Source organism: Chinchilla lanigera, unplaced genomic scaffold, assembly GCF_000276665.1.
Source record: "Chinchilla lanigera isolate Chin_1 unplaced genomic scaffold, ChiLan1.0 scaffold00018, whole genome shotgun sequence".
Classification (NCBI taxonomy): Eukaryota; Metazoa; Chordata; class Mammalia; order Rodentia; family Chinchillidae; genus Chinchilla; species Chinchilla lanigera.
Genome location: NW_004955419.1, coordinates 20,947,961 through 20,964,465, shown reverse-complemented (window position 1 = coordinate 20,964,465; position 16,505 = coordinate 20,947,961). Strand labels below are relative to the sequence as shown.

At 35.8% G+C, this 16,505-nt stretch overlaps 1 protein-coding gene across 2 annotated transcripts in view; it reads left to right on the top strand.

Moving 5' to 3' along the window:
* Positions 1 to 16,505, top strand: part of Fktn (fukutin) — a 61,132-nt gene that overhangs the window by 30,328 nt on the left and 14,299 nt on the right. For both annotated transcript variants that reach the window (XM_013513225.1, XM_005382776.2), the window contains exons 5-9: positions 1,288 to 1,565; positions 3,216 to 3,348; positions 7,810 to 7,939; positions 9,712 to 9,845; positions 11,446 to 11,573. In XM_013513225.1, the coding sequence (XP_013368679.1) occupies positions 1,288 to 1,565; positions 3,216 to 3,348; positions 7,810 to 7,939; positions 9,712 to 9,845; positions 11,446 to 11,573 (803 nt within the window). The remainder of the gene's footprint in view (positions 1 to 1,287; positions 1,566 to 3,215; positions 3,349 to 7,809; positions 7,940 to 9,711; positions 9,846 to 11,445; positions 11,574 to 16,505) is intronic.

The following is a 16,505-nucleotide window of genomic DNA, read 5'->3' as shown; positions in this document are numbered from 1 at the left end:
ACTTTGTAGCCTAGGCTGGCCTCAAACTCACAACAATCGTCCTGCCCCAGCCTCCCGAGGGCTGGGTTTACAGATGTGCGCCACCATGCTAGACATATCTGCCTTCCTAATCTCACATAATTTCTGTGGTTATATGAACTAGAGAGGTAGTATTAGATAGTAGAAGGAATTTAGATTTTCTTTGGAAAATACCTAAATGCTTACAGTGCCTTTGTATCTTATTCTGTTTTAGATAGGATACCTGACTTCCTTGATTCTGTTTCTTTATCTATGATACTTGTACTGCTTACATTATAGAGCAGGTGCCATGTGCAAATGCAATAATATAAATAAAAGTTCTTGGGTAATTGTAAATTCTTACATATCTATAACATAATACCTATGGTACTGATTGTTGAAATATCTCCTTATTTACTTTTCTTGTTGCTGAGCCTAATACCCAGTATTTGAAGAAGAAAGGTTATTACTAGCTCACAGTTCATTGAGGTTTCAATTCATAGAGGTTTCAGTTCGTAGTTGGCTGGCTCCAAGCCGGGGTGGTACAGCAGACAGGCATCACAGACGAGAAACAGTTCATGGCAGGTAGAAGGCAGCAAAGTAGTGAAGAAGCAGCAAGTGATGTCAACAGCCCTCTTTCTGTCCCTTCCCATTATCCAAACGCAGAATTATGCCATATCAATCAGTGGATTTGTTTAGTAATCATGCAGCCTTAATCCCAGCATCAAACAGTCTAGATCTAGCCACCTCTGAAAAGCCTCACAAATAACTGCATGATACTATCACAAGCTATAACCTCTACCACATAGATTAATCTTGTTATATGAATTTATACCCAGATGAAATTGAACATGTACTTTGTCTGTAGTATTTTTCAGTCTGTTTTTTCAGGGTATTTGAATTGTAATGGCGTTCTCTTGTAACATTTAAAGTGTTAGGACTTCATAATTGCAAATTTAATTTTAAGTGCTCCTGGTACTGACATTTACTTTTGAGAAACTAACCAGAGAATACTAAAATGAACATTCTCATTTCAAGGAAGAAATTTATATCAATTTAGTTTTCATGAAGAGAACCCTTGAGCACACCTTCTGGAGTACATAGCTTGTCTTTTAGCTACTTCCTTTATTCTCTCTCTAGAACCTTCTGCTCATGACCCTCATTTTTAAATCATTTAGCAAGGAGCAAATTAGCACAGAAGTATGGCTTTTATTTAGTGTAACCATCACTGTAGTTTTGCTACTGTTACTTAATTTTAAATGTTCAGGCTTGATGTTTATTTGATTTCAGGAAGGCTGGTTTCCAGTAGCTGAGAACATGGGATTTCAGTGCCTGAAGACTGAAAGCAAAGATCCTCGGCTCGATGGGATAGACTCACTTTCTGGAACTGAAATCCCCCTGCACTGTGTCTGTAAGTGGGCCACTCATGCCATCCACTTGGTGGTCTTTCATGGGAGAAGTGGAAACTACCTCTGGCACGGCCATCTACGGCTCAAAGGGCACATTGACAGGAAATTTGTTCCTTTTCGAAAGTTACAGTTTGGACGTTACCCTGGAGCTTTTGACAGGTAAGTTTAGAGCCAAAGGGGAAAATACGAAATGAGCATTGTCTAGTCATGAATTCTTACACTTTTTTTATATTTTCTAATGAAATCTAGTATATAGTTTACATGACTGGGGCTCAATTCCCAGTATAAAAAAAGAAAAAAAAAAGTTTACATGACTGTTCATAGTAATATTGTTTATAATCTTCCCAGTGAAAGGCAACCCAAATATTCTTCAACAATAAAAGAATAAGTAAACATGGCGGTACAGGGGTTTGGTTTAGGATACAACACAGAACTGCAGGGAAGCAGATACTGAGATACTATACACAAGCTGTAACCTCTACTACATATGTTAACCTTGTTGTATGAATTTATACATATACCTATATGAAGTTGAACATACACTTTGTCTATAATAAATTCAATATCTGTGGTGGAGATTTGGGTTTTTTAATTTGTTATTTTGTGACATTATGGATTAAGTACTTACATATTTTAAGCTATGTGCAAAAAATATTGTTAGCTATTACAATAATAAAAATTTCTCCTGAAGAACAGTTATATGAAGGGACTTACATAAAATTTATCAATAGTAGGATGAAAAAGAATTCTTGAAATTAGACAGGAAACATGCAGTTTCTAACCTAGACCAGAATGTGATATGAAGGTAGCAGTAAACATTTGTCTTTTGCCTTGAAGTTTACCATTCTTGTGGAAAATTTTATATTGAAAACCTTTCTTGGCAGCTTCTAGAGAGACCATGCTTATCTGTTATAGTTAGAGTATATTTATTCACATATTTGAAAAACAACTGAAACAGCTATTTACAACTGAAGCCATCTACATTTTGGGTACTTGTGAAGTCAAACTTTTTCTAAAACCAAGCCATGTTTTTAGGAATGAAATGACCAAAGAAGGAATAAGGGTGGAGGAAAATAGTTGTTATTTGTGAAGTCAAACTTTTTGTAAACCAAGCCAATTTTTTAGAAATAAAATAGACAAAGAAGGAATGAGCTAGAGGAAGATAGTTGTCAATATTGGCCCTCGTTATTTTGTTAAAATCATAGCTCTATTCTCCAACAATTTTATGCACATTTTTCTTATTCTATATTTTAAATAAATGTCTTTGTAAGACATTTTCTATTAGTTTTTAAAACCTTGTTTATCTCAAAGTTTAACAGATATCTGGTCAGTATGTATGCCCGTAGGTAAAAACTATTTCTACATTGAATTGTTTATATAAAGAATGGAAAAGTCTTAAAGAATATTTACAGAATGTGGGGTCCAGAAGGAAATAAGACTAATTTCCAGATAGCATTTTGCCTGTAATGAGACTCACAGACTGTTGTAATTTACTTATGTCTATGTGCTAAAAACATTTACTGCTCCAAAAGTAAATTGGTAATTTAAAATTATGTCACTTCTAAAAATGCCAAAGTACATCTGAATAAGTCTAAAAGTGTTTTAAAATACATTAGCCAAAATACTTAAAACTCAATTGCTGTTTGGTGCCAGATTTTCAGACTTCCTTACTACAGTTCCTAATTGCTGCCCAAGATAATTGAAGAAAAAATAGTTGAAGTTTAGCTATTTTCCTAGTGTTTAATATTTTGAAGAGGCTGCTAGTATTCTGGGTTAAATCCTCATGATAAATTTTAACTCTGTTTTCAGGCCAGAGTTACAGCAAGTTACTGTAGATGGACTAGAAGTTGTCATTCCAAAAGACCCGGAGCACTTCCTAGAGGAAATACCACACTCTAGATTTATTGAGTGCAGGTATAAAGAAGCTCGCACATTCTTTCAGGTTAGAGACAAATAATGTACTTTCTAAATTAAGGAAATGTTGTGTCTGTTTTTAAAAATTTGGATAGAAGGACTGAAGGGTCTTGTAGAAAACAGGTAAGATGTATTTTCCATTTCATCCATTTGTTTTCTTCTTTTAACTTTTAAAAATAGATTAAAAATTAATGTTGAAAAACCACTTCTTTTTTAAATAGACGCTTTGATATATTTTTTTTTATTTAAATAGACTTTGACTGGTCTAGCCCTGGCCTCTGTGTTTGGTTACAGTAACTCATAAACTTTATAAAAGATGATATATTCTCTTTTGGAAGCAATCTAAGAAGAACGAAGCCTCTGTAAAAGATGGACCTTGTAGATTTAGAGCAGACTTGATGAAAAAATAATTTTTCTCAGCAGTTTGGCACTGAGTGTGAATTTTTTGTCTTTATGAAGTTTTATGAAGACAAATGCTACACAAAGACCAAGTGCTTTTTGAACTTTACTTTTTTCTGGTGCTCTGGAGTTCAACTCAGTAAACATGTATTGAGAACTTATTCCAAGCTTCTGGGGATATAAAGATGATTTTGAAGGGCATGAAAGTTCAACTCTAGAGATAACATGAAACCACAGACATAGTGAAAACACATAATTGACAGTGGGGTTTTGGTACCCTAGTCTTTGTACCTGCCTTTTATTTTGTGATGTTTTCTACCCAGAAAACTGTATACGCAAGGGTGAAATGGAATGAAAAATAAGAAGTACACTTTTATATTACCACCAAATGGCCAAGACCTACAGTGCTAGATTTCTCTGGTAGGGTACATGGCATCTAAGACCTAGGTCTGACAATCCAAGTGGGCTTTCCTGTCCTATTCCTTTAAATTGGTAGTTGTTAGGCTATAAATTTTACCGAGCCTAATGGAGGCAAACCCAGAAAACTGCATGTGAGGATGGGCTTACTCTAGTAGGCAAATTCTGCCTGATATATTCCCACCACTTAGTAATAAGATATGGAAAAGGATGAGGCTTGGTGCTTAAACTTAACTGTCCACTCTTACTGCCATACGGGAATTTGCTGTGGTTGCCACCTCTGTCGTACTAGTTATCATGAGGTTATTCACCTCCGTAACCCCAGTATCCATTACAATACCTGGCACAAGGAAAAGATCCTATAAGTATGAGAAAATGAATGGAGAATAAGGTGCTTATCTAAACAGATGACTTTTACGGACCCTTACGAGAACTACTCCAGTCTCACAAGGTTGAAGCTACCTACCTAATAAGGATTTGCCCTTCTCATTTTGTGAGAAAGTGGTATACAATGTAAAATGTTTCAAAATACGGAGAAATTGTTTGGATAGTGTCATACTCTAGTTTTTTGAATCATTGAGGGCAGTGTTTAAAATAACGTCGGACAGCAAGACTGTAATTATATTCATGACATGATCAGGCAAAACTACTCATTCACCATGGTTTTTGTATCTTTCCCTTGCAGTAAAGCACACTTATGATTCCTAATTGGTTTTTGTCTATTTCTGCTATTGTATTGATATTACTGATACAGAGCAGCGAATGGGATTGACGGTGTTTTTAAATCCTTGTCCTACTAAATGTTTCATTTGTGATCATTTCTTGTGTTAGAAACTTGATGAGGGTCCCTTTCCAAATTCGGTGTACATATGTTTGAACGCTTGGTGGCGCCAGTGTTAAATACAATGAGTGCTCGATGTAAAGCAGTGAACTAATCGAATAAATTTTGTAAAGCAGCCTCCTAACTTCTTCTTTTGAATTTTTTAAAAACAATTTCACACTTAGCTAAAAGTTGGAAGTACAATACAGATAACACTTTTTTAACCTTTTGGGAGTAAGCTATAGATCAGATGCCCTATTACCAAATAACTAAAAATAGTAACATTCTTCTACATGTCCTGATACAACAACTAGGAAATTAACAGATAGATTATAGCCACTTGATCCTCACTCAGATTTTTCTGAATATTCCATTAATGACCTTTGTAATAAAAGGAGTCAGTCTAAATTACATATTATACCACTTTTAATGGGATTTTTATTGTTGTTTTGGTTTGGTTTTTCGTGTTTGTTTGGTCTCCTTTAATCTGGGACAGTTTCTTTGTCCTTTATTGACTTTTATAACTACAATGCTTTTGAAGATTCTAGGCCAGATATTTTGTGAAATGTCCCTCATTTGGTGTTTATTTGGTTTTTCCTTTTGTGAGATTCAGATTAAGCATCTTTAGAAGGAATAATGATGCAGTGCTCTTCTCATTATATCCTTTGGTTTCTCCCATTACTGTTACCGTTCACATCATTCCCAAGATTCAAATACTGTCTGCTAGCTTCACTTCAGGAAGTTTTCAGACTCTTTTTTAACTTTTAATTATTTTCTCAGTCCGCCAAGAAGTTCAGAATTAGGATGATATGCATTTTCCTGAATTTGATTTTAATTCAGAAAAAAGGATAAAGCCGAGCATGGTGGTGCACACTTGTAATCCCAGCATTCAGGAGGCTGAAGCAGGAGGATCGTTGTGAGTTCGAGACCAGTCTGGGCTACAAAGTGAGCTGAAGGCCAGCCTGAACTGCACAGCGAGACCCTGTCTCAAAAAAGATTAAATAAATAAATAATTTTTTAAAAATCACGAAATTATAAATGAGTTCTAGCCTGTTGAATTTCAGTAAAAAACGAGAAGGGAATTTGGAAATATCTGGGCAACTGGCCTAGGACTATCTGTATGGCTACAGCTATAGTCCTTGTTCTGATACCTCGCGAAAAAAATCTAAGCTTTGGTTTCCTTGTCTATGAAAAAATGGGTAGCTTCTATCACCTTGTTTATCATCTTGTAATTGGTGGGGAAGGTTTGTGCTCTTCTTGATTTTGTGTGCCCACTGGCAAAACAGGAAAGATTAAAATGGGAATAACATTTAAATTAAGATATTAATTTTCATGTTTTTCTAGAGGCAGGGTGATGCCAAGATTTACAAGGTATGTTTAAAATACATGGTGACTGTTTAAACCTAGCCCTCCAAACTCCTACCTCCAGGCCTTTTCTACTACCCCAAGCATAAGAACATGTATCTCTCATTCTAGTCTGGTGTCCTAAAAGAAATTATAGCTCTGAAACAAGGGATGTTTTCGTATTGCGGGGATCCTTTTGTAACATGTATTCCATAGATTGCAACTTATCTTAGGAAACTCATTTTCCTCAAGGTCCCTATAGTCCTTAGTCCTTACAATCCCTAGGATGTATTTCTAGGAATTGTATACATACTCCTACAATACTATTAAAGAATCACAGGATGTTTTAGGACATTGTAAGCATGGGATGGACTTAACCATTTATTCATTTCCCGCTCTTCAGCTGAATTGGTCACATGTAACTCATATATGTCAGGCAGCATTCTAAATCTGTAGACACAGTCAGTGATAGAGCGATACAGTACATGCTTTTATGGGGCCATCGGTACGGTCCAGTAGAGGGAATAGAAATAAAAGCAACGATTACAATTTACTGAAGTATATGTTACATAACTGTTATAAGCTCATCGAGGAACAGAGTCTTTTGCTTATCTTTGTACGTGTAGTGCCATACATAATTCTTCGCTCCATAAATGTTGAAAAGAAGGGGAACACTGGGAGAATAAAGACATATGTCTTCTTGGAAAAATCAGGGAATATTTCTCAGAGGCTGGAGCTGAGACCTAAAAAATTTTATTGTTGAAGGGCACATCAGACAGAGAAAAACATATATAAAGGCACAGTGGTGGTAAATGGGGGTCAGGGAAGACTTGCTGTAATATTAAATATATGTAGGGTGGAGATAGGGCTGGGCCACTTGTCAGGGACCAGTTGTCCTTGTCTGCTAGGCCAAGTAGTTTCAATTTTTGTTGTATGCATAGTAAAGCATCACTGAAAAGCTTAGTATTTTTCTCATGCCCAGAACAGTAAAACTGAAGAAAACCAAAAAAGATAAATGACTGCATAGATAGTAGTAGTATTTGTTATAAAACTTTATACTTTTCATGGCATTTTTCACCTTAAATCTTCACACCAGTCCTGAAAATTGTATTTATTATCCTTGTTATAGATGAAGAAATTAGATATATGACAAGTTTGTTTAATGTTTCTTTCTCTCATTCATTTGACAAATATTCAGGCGCTGTTCTAGGCACTGGAGATACATGATAAATAAAATGAAGCTTACATTCTTGAGAGATGCTATGCCCAGGGTCACAGCTGGAAAGAAGTGGTCCTAGATTTGAATATAGATAATCTAATTTAAAATCCCCTGTACTCTTCCTACTGTGTTACAGACTGTAAAGACTAGTGCCGTCCATAAACGATGGAAACATTATTTATTTTGTGTCAGTTATGCTTGTAGCTAAATTTCTAGCAATTATGCTTGTAGCATAAATTTCCACCAATTTGAAAATAACAATAATAGCTGATGGTCTGTTAAATCTGTAGCAGTACCTTGATGATAGCACTGTGGAAGCTATGACCTTTCAGAAGAGCGCAAAGGAATTGCTGCAGCTGGCAGCCAAAACATTAAACAAATTGGGAGTACGATTCTGGCTGAGCAGTGGAACTTGTCTAGGTAAGATTCATGTTGCTTTTCATTTATCTTCTTGTCTTTTCACCCTTTTTGGCTTTAGAGATGACTGCTTGAGATGACAGAACATTAGTGATATTTGAAGTGTAATATTCAGAGGCAGAATAAACACTAGTACCACAAGGAGCGATCTATTGATTCTTTAAAGGAATAAATTTCAGAAATATAAAATAGAATCTTAGGAAGGTCATATCTGTGTTTATAAAGCACAAGTAATGTATATAAAATTTATATCAGAACAAATAGGTTACAGTTGATTCTCAAGAAATCCTTAACTTAGTATGTTATTGTTTCTTTCCCTAAAAATGTTACTGCTTTTTTAAAAAATTGTATTCTGTTGTTTTACTTATACATCATACAACCAGTTTGCATCACACTGAAAGTTTCTAAGGAGAGGAAGACTGAAAGAAGAAGTATCCTAAGTTTTCTTCAACAACCCTTTTCTGGGTCATTGATAGTATCATTAATTAGTTATCACTGTTCTGAGGTGGGGAAGTACAGACTTTTTCTATGGTCTTGATCTTCAACCACTACTCATCAGATCAAACTTCCTTGAAATTTAAAATGACTTAGAATCTTAAATTGTGGGGGCTTTTTCCAATTTCATTGTAACTGTAGTTTATTTTAACTATAGTTATACAAAAGTTAGTTCATTTCGTGATTTTATAGTTACTATAATTTACTGTCCTATTTAGCAGACTTATTTTTGAGACAGGGTCTCTCTGTGTAGCACAGGCTGGCTTTGAAGTTACAATGATCTTCCTGGCTCAGCCTCCCCAGGGCTGGCACTACAGGCATGCACCACCATACCTGGCTAATTCAGGAGACTTGAAAGTGAAGGGAAATGCCTTAATTAATTACGTTGGTACAGTAAGTGTCAGCTAGGATATAGGTTATCCTAGTTAAGCTGTGCAGATTGCACGGTTCTGCCTGTGAAGGAGCTTACCATTAGAGTAAACCAAAAAAGAACATTTCTCACACACTTACGTAATATTTGCTTTAAGGTTTAACTTTTTAGAAGCAAGATTATTTTGTCATCTGTGTTACCAAAAATATTTCTTAATAATTGGCTACGATTCATTTTGATGTTCTAGCTCCATGGTTTTCTTGATTTAAGAGCATTTATAAAATGAAGGAGTTGTAGATGAGAAAGGAATCTTCCATTCGTAGTAGTTTAAAATTATTTGATAGAGTTCTTTTAGAATTTCAAATAATATTGCTCAGTATCAGGGCCTATTAGGATAATTGTAACTGCTTTACAAGTCTACACTTGTATTTACTTTCGAAATAATTTGGGTAGAAGGATTGGTAAGGGAAGACTTGGGAGTCCTTAGGAATATTAGGGTATTTTGTTTTAGAAAAATGCTGTAGCAGCTAGTTGAGAAGTAGATAGATAGTAAACTTTTAACAATGTTTGGAATGTATTGAAAATTGAAACTGCTACTGCTCCTTTTTTATGTGACCCATCAGATATGAGCTGTTAAGTTCTACAAATTGTTGACTCAGGAAAAGTAAAGAAATATAAGTACGTAGGCAGGTAGGTAAGTGTATATGTACATAGACACATGGAAGAAAGAAGGAGGTTCTTTAAGAGATGACTCCTGTGACTAGTCTTCTAGTTTGGGATTTAATTTTTTAAAAATTTGGCAAAGCACTGTAAGTCTAATCTTGGGAAATGAAAGTATCCATTAAGGTGACTGATATTTTCAGATTTAACCTTTAAAAAAACAAAAACCTCATGCCCTTTCTTTTTTTAGGATGGTATCGGCAGTGCAGTATCATTCCTTATAGCAAAGATGTCGACCTAGGGATTTTTATACAAGATTACAAACACGATATTATTTTAGCATTTCAGGAAGCAGGACTTCCACTCAAACACAAGTTTGGGAAGGTCAGTAACAAAAATTGGCTTATTTTATAAGTAGTGTGTCTCAGTTGTAAAATTTATGTTAAGAACTCAGACATGGTTAAGAACACTTGCATAATTTTATCACTCAGTATTAATCAGAATAGATTCAGCAGAAGCTTGTTGAGACTTGTGATTTCTGCACTATTTATGGAAAAGCTAGAAAATTTGACTTTTAATTGACAATAAGGAAAGGATACTGGACTCTAGTAAATTCATTTATTGCCACTCTATTGGGAAATAATATAATATAAAATTAATGTTAAAAGTGGAGTCCTATTCACCCTGTATGAATTTATATGGTTTTTTATGGGTCATATAATTTTATTTTCACTTAGGAATGGATGTGATTATAATTATGAACACAAATGTTCTATTGATTGCTAGGAACAGTACTTGAATTCCCTGTTTATTGCACATGCCCTGAGTTATAGCAGTTTCCTTAGCAGTCAACCAGAGATAGGCCATCATCATCTAGATGTAAACTTGCTCTAGACAGTTTGATTCTTTGTCCTAAGTCCATTATCTCATAATTGTCTTGTGCTTAATTTGCTTGTTCCCTGGGAGATATTATACCACAGAGCAACTAGGAATATGTTTAGTTCTTGTTAAGTTATTTCTCCTATCATGAATAAATGATTCTGGGGTACCAGAACAGTTGAATAAAATTTTATCCTGAGATCTAAAAAATAATAGAGCTCAGTCATTCAACAAACATGTACCAAACATTTACTGTATGTCTGGCTTTGCCCTGCACGTGTAACACAAAGATGAATAAGTTACTACAATTGTTACCATTGAAGAACTCACTGCCTAATTGGAAGGGGAAAAAACAAATTATTGTAAGATTGGTGCTGTAACAGACTGATGTTCTAGGTCCAATAGGAGCATAATTATTTGTAGCATGTTTCTTTAGGGAAATGCTCTCATTTTTTTCTATATCTTAATTTTTTAATTTCTTTTTTCACATAAATGATATGCTTGGTGTTATGTATGTGGCTATGTATGCTAGCACTTAAATCATTTATTGACTGCAATCAGAGACTTATTTCCTTATAGTTTTTCTTGGTTTATTAAAAGGAGAGATTATTTTTTTCCTTTCTTTCCTTCTTTAGTAAAAAGGGACTCTAGAATGTGATGTTCCTATTTTCTCTGGAGAGTGATAATTTTAATTACCATAAGGCAATTACTCTGAAGTTCATTAGTGTAATAAGAATAACTTTATGTGCATTTAAGAAAAAATAAGCTGGGCATGGTGGCGTAGGCTGTAATCCCAGCACTTGGGGGGCTGAGGCAGAAGGATTGCCACAAATTCAAGGCAAGCCTGGACTACACCGTGAGTTAAAGGCCAGCTAAGGCTACATAGGGAGACCTGGTCTCCAACTAGCACCCCCCACAAAAAAAGTAAATGATGGAACGCTACTGGCACACCCCAGTTTCAGTGGTACTCCAAATTAAAAGTAATGCGTCCTAAAAGTAATATTCTGTGTAAAATATGAGACTCTTTTTCTTTTGTTTTTTAAAAAAGCTTTTAAAAATATCTTTTCATTGTTTCAGTCTGTGATGGTTGTCATCTTCTCCCTAGGTGGAAGACAGCTTGGAACTATCCTTCCAAGGAAAAGATGATGTAAAACTTGACATTTTTTTCTTCTATGAAGAGACTGACTATATGTGGAATGGAGGCACCCAGGCCAAATCAGGAAAAAAATTTAAGTACGCATCAGATAAGTGCCTGTTAATTTCTGAAGGTAGAAATAAAGATGTAACTGAAAGGAAAAATGAACAAAAATCCCTACATCTCTCTGTCCAGTCTCCATTATTAGCTAATACTTTCCCAGCTTACCTGAAGAGTCTAGTTTTGCTTGTGTAGGGAACACTGCCTAAGAGTACAGTCCGTGAGAAGACAGTGGTTTGTCAACTGAAGGAGCTATTATGATTAAAGATTTGAGTCACCAGAGAGGCTATCAAAGCCAGAAACACAAAAATCGAGTCTAGAACCCAGACCAAATAAACACTGTTAGAGCGTTAAGAGCTTGATAGTTACATGGGAATAGGTAAGATAGTTCAGGAGAGAAGATAGTTCAGGAGAAACTAAGTTTAAGTAAGTAAGTTGACTAAGGCTGAGTCCATGAGTGCTGAGCAAGCTTTAGACTGTAACTGTAGCTGGGCACGTTCGCACACAACTGTAATCCCAGCACTTGGGAAGCTGAGGCAGGAAGGTCGCTATAAGTTTAAGACCAGTCTTGGCTACGTAGCAAGTTTGAGGTCAGCCTTGTTCACATAGCGAAAACCTATCCCAAAACAAAACAAAACAAAACAAAACAAATGTAACTTTAATATAAACTGAGACCTAATCCATAAGTAATATACATTGTGCTCACTAGTTACCATATTTTATCAAATGTAAGATAATATCAATTATAAGATGCACCATTATTTTATATGCTACTAAGAAATGAACCACGCTGCTAATTTTTATAAGGCAGAGAGAGAATGAACATGGGGATACAAGAAGCTTGGACTTTGAAGTCAGACAGACCTGGTGTCGGCCCGCTCAGAGGGCCCAAGGGAGATTTTCGAGGTCCCAAGGTTAAAGAGCACATGTGTGTAAGACATCAGCAACAACAGCAGGCAGCATGGAGCAGAACAGAGAGCCACAGCACAAGCATAAGAGAGCCGCCCGCATCTTTACTGTATAATTCTTATACAGATTGTTATCTCATGTTTCCATTCTTACATAGTGCTGTAACCAGCACGTGCGTGTTTACCTGTGCTAAGTCATGGTTACATAACTGTGTTCCACTGTGGGCCTGTGCTGGACAAGTGGGGTCACAACCTCAGATGTTCTTAGACACCCCTGAGCTTTGAAGTAGTCTGAGTGGTTCAAACTTCATCTGCGTCCTGATTTGTGGCCTTTAGCTTTTCTGAATATTAAGTGCCTCCTCTATTACATGCAGGTGATAACTACTGTTAGGCACTATTCTAAGTATTTTACGTGTATTAACCCATCTAATCCTCACAGCAACCTCAGCACATAGGTAATCTGTGAGGTGCTGAGAATGTAAGTACTACTTATTCCAGATCACGCAAATAAGTAAAGGAATCAGACAGACAGCAGACTCTCTAGAGTTCCTACTTTCAACCACTATCCCACCTGGCCTCTCTAGTGTACTATACAGTATGAAATACTTAGCACATTGCTTAGCACTTGGTAACTTATCAGTACTTGGGGGTTGTTATTGATATTAATATTATTAATATTATAAATATTAATATGACTACTATCATTACTGCCATTATTGTGGTAGTTGTGTAGCCAGTAGCATAAATTTGCCTCACTAGCTAAAATTGAGGCTTTTATTAATAAGTAAATTTGAGCCTCTGAGAGTAGAGGAGAGTATTCTATAAACACAGAGGAGGAATTCCTGGTTCATTCTGGTTTTTCCTGGGTACATTGACCTATCCTATTGGGACCCTGTAGGCAAGAAGTCTTCATGTAAGATTGAACTTGTTCTGGAGGTTTAAGAGTAGTCCATATTTTTTTTCCAAGCTCATAAAATACTGTGTCCTCAAACTGACACTGATCCCAAAGTCTATTCTTCGAAATTTTTATTTATTACAAAAAATTATTTTGCTTTATGAAAACAAACTCCCTTGTGCTACATAAACTGATTGTAAGACCCTTCAAAATTAGTAAATTAATGAATGCATAGTGACAGTCATTGCGGCCAGACAAATGGCACATGTGTGATGTTCATCCACAGTCTGTTTCTTCAAAATGGATAGAGATGCAAAATTTAATCTTTTTAGGATGTTTTTAAAGAAATTGTAAGTTATAAGAAAACATAAGGACACAGAGCAAGTGTGCTTACTTTAGAATCTCACTTCTACATTTTATGAACTGTATTACCTTGGCCAAGTTTCCCAACCTCTCTTCCTAAGTTTTCTCAACTGTAATATTGGAAATAATAATAGCAATTTCCACATAGAGTGACTTTAAGGATTAAAAGAGTTAATGCTTTGGGTTTTGAAGGGTGTCAAGGTGTCCTGAGTGCTAAGTAACTATTAGTTGTTATTAATAATTCATTATAGTGGTAGTAGTAAGGAAAACTGTTCTGCTTAGTCTAATGAGAGATACACAGACCTGTGCCGTTATCTCAATACAAAACTGCTGCATCTGTTCTTCGGGAACTCATACAAGAGCATTGCTCTTTTTCCAAGGAAGATAGTTTTTAGAGCTAGAATTAGAGTCTTTTTGTTCTTACATTTCTTTCTAAGGGGTAAATTGTTCTTCTCACTGACATTATCTTAAGTCCATGAACCTCAAAGGAACTATGCATTTCCAACTACTACATTTCTGGATAGCAAAAGCTTCTTTCATTCTGCTTCAGCTGCTCTTTATAGTAGCAGTGTTTAGGAAGTGTGAAGCGTTCTGACTATTTAACAAGAGAAATGAGCAGTGATAGAACTGTCTGGACAGATGGTGTGAGTCCCAGATTTTCTATCATGTTCCTGTGACCTTAAAAGGCAGAGAAAAGAACGGGAGATGACTGCATGGAGTAGTTTCTTTGGAAGATTCCTCCAGCCATATGCCATTTTCATTCTTTTTCAGCACTGTTTACTTTATGGAACTGTAGTATTTTTAACACTACCATCCCTAGGAGAAAAAAACTCAAAACCTTTAAATCTAGTATGAATCTTTTTATCTTTATAATACTGTATTTTTTATTCATGTATAATTGGTACTGAGAAAAACTTAAAAACATAGAATGCTTACCTATTTTTAAGAGGATGAAAGTAACTCATTAAAAAAGAATAAAGAATCTTCTTTCTAAGCTTTACTTCGCATGCTTGTAGAGTGATGTCCTTGGTCCTATGACTTGATAGTTATTTTAATGTCAACAGTAATAATAAAGATACAACTACCAGGGTATCTGCTAGATATAAGGCATTATAGTAGGTGCTTTATGTATATTAGGTGACACGTACATTATCCCTTGGGCTGTGTATTCTCAACTCCAGTTAGATGTGAGGACACTAAAACTCAGAAATAAAGTAACCAATGGCTCATTAATGGCAGGAAGAAGATTTAACTGAGACCTATTTGTAGTTGTGGTTGTTTTACTTTGGTTTGGTTTGTGCGACTGTAGTAGTGAGTATTGAATCCAGGGCCTTCACACTGGGTTACATCTCCAACCCTTTTGTAACTTTTCTTTCATTTTTGGGACAAGGTCTCACTAAGTCACTAAGTTCCCCAGGCTTGGGCTTGAACTTGTGATCCTCTTGCCTCAGCCTTCCAGAGGAGGGAATGTGCCATCTTACCTAGAGAGGATGTGATTTAACTTTTAAGCCTAAGTGCTTTCTTCTAAGAGTTAACAGGCTAAGTGAATTAACACATGGAATGCATTTATAGTACCTGGCACATTGTAAGTACCTTAGCGTTAGCTACTGCTGCTGTTGTCATATTGTGTTATTGGTGCTGCTATTATTATTACTAGTGTGCTGAACTAGTACAAAACATAGCACCATCAACAGTGCTAGCTTGGATTATTCTCTAGCCAAGCATTTTCTTACAAGGTATCATGACATTCATTTCATTTGGTCTTTCACGTCTTAGTCATTCTTTTACCTAAAATCCAAATTCCACCTTTAAATGTTGTCTGTACTTTATATATCTGTTTTTCGTTTCTAGAATCCAGATCATCAGTAATAAAGAGGAGTGGATGTAACTGTGCCCCTGGGGTGTGAAGTTTTTATTCCACAGCTTCCCGGTTCCTGTCGTTGCTGCTTAGGTTTCTGTGGGTTATTTCTTTCCTTCTCTTCTAAAATAAATGATGTGGCCACAGGCCAAAAGTTTTAGAAATTATCGTAATAGTTAATTTTTACTAAATACTATGTACTAAGTAATTTCATATGATCATTAATCTTTACAAGTTTGTAAGGGAGATTTTAATATTGTCAGCTTTGTTTTATGGATGAGGAGATTAAGACTCAGCCCTAGGTCTCTATCACTGCAGAGCCCATGTTCTTATCCGTACACCATGTGTCAGCCTCATCTGTTTCGTGTTGTTAATATTCCCTCCGTGAAAACCCTATCAGGGTAACACAACTATTGTTACATCCTCTAACAGGGAATCTTTTGTCCCTTGGGTTAGAAGTGTGTTCCTTATACCTTCTTATATTTGCAATTTCTGTTTATTGGGTAGATCTTCAGAGATTTACATTCATCCCTTGTTGGCCACATTCCCATCTAAGTGTGGCTGCTATGTAATTTATTGTTTCATTTCTCTAAAATTTATTTCTAACTGCTCTGTGCTAAGGATACTTATGTGTATATAACTTAGTTTCTGTCCTCAAGGATATCATTATTTAGAACATAAAACAAACATAAAAGTACTCTATCAGCACTACAGTCATTGAACTATGTAAAAACTGTAGGTAAGGCACCAGATCAACAGCAAGGAGGCGTGGCTTCAAAGCATGTTGGTTAGAATGCCAGGCATGATGGTGCACACCTGTAATCCCAGCACTTGGGAGGCTGACCCAGGAGGATTGCTGGGAGTTTGAGGCCAGCTTGGCTACATAGTGAAATCAAGGCTAGCCCAAACTGCATAGTAAGACCCTATCTCAAAAAAAAAAAAAAAA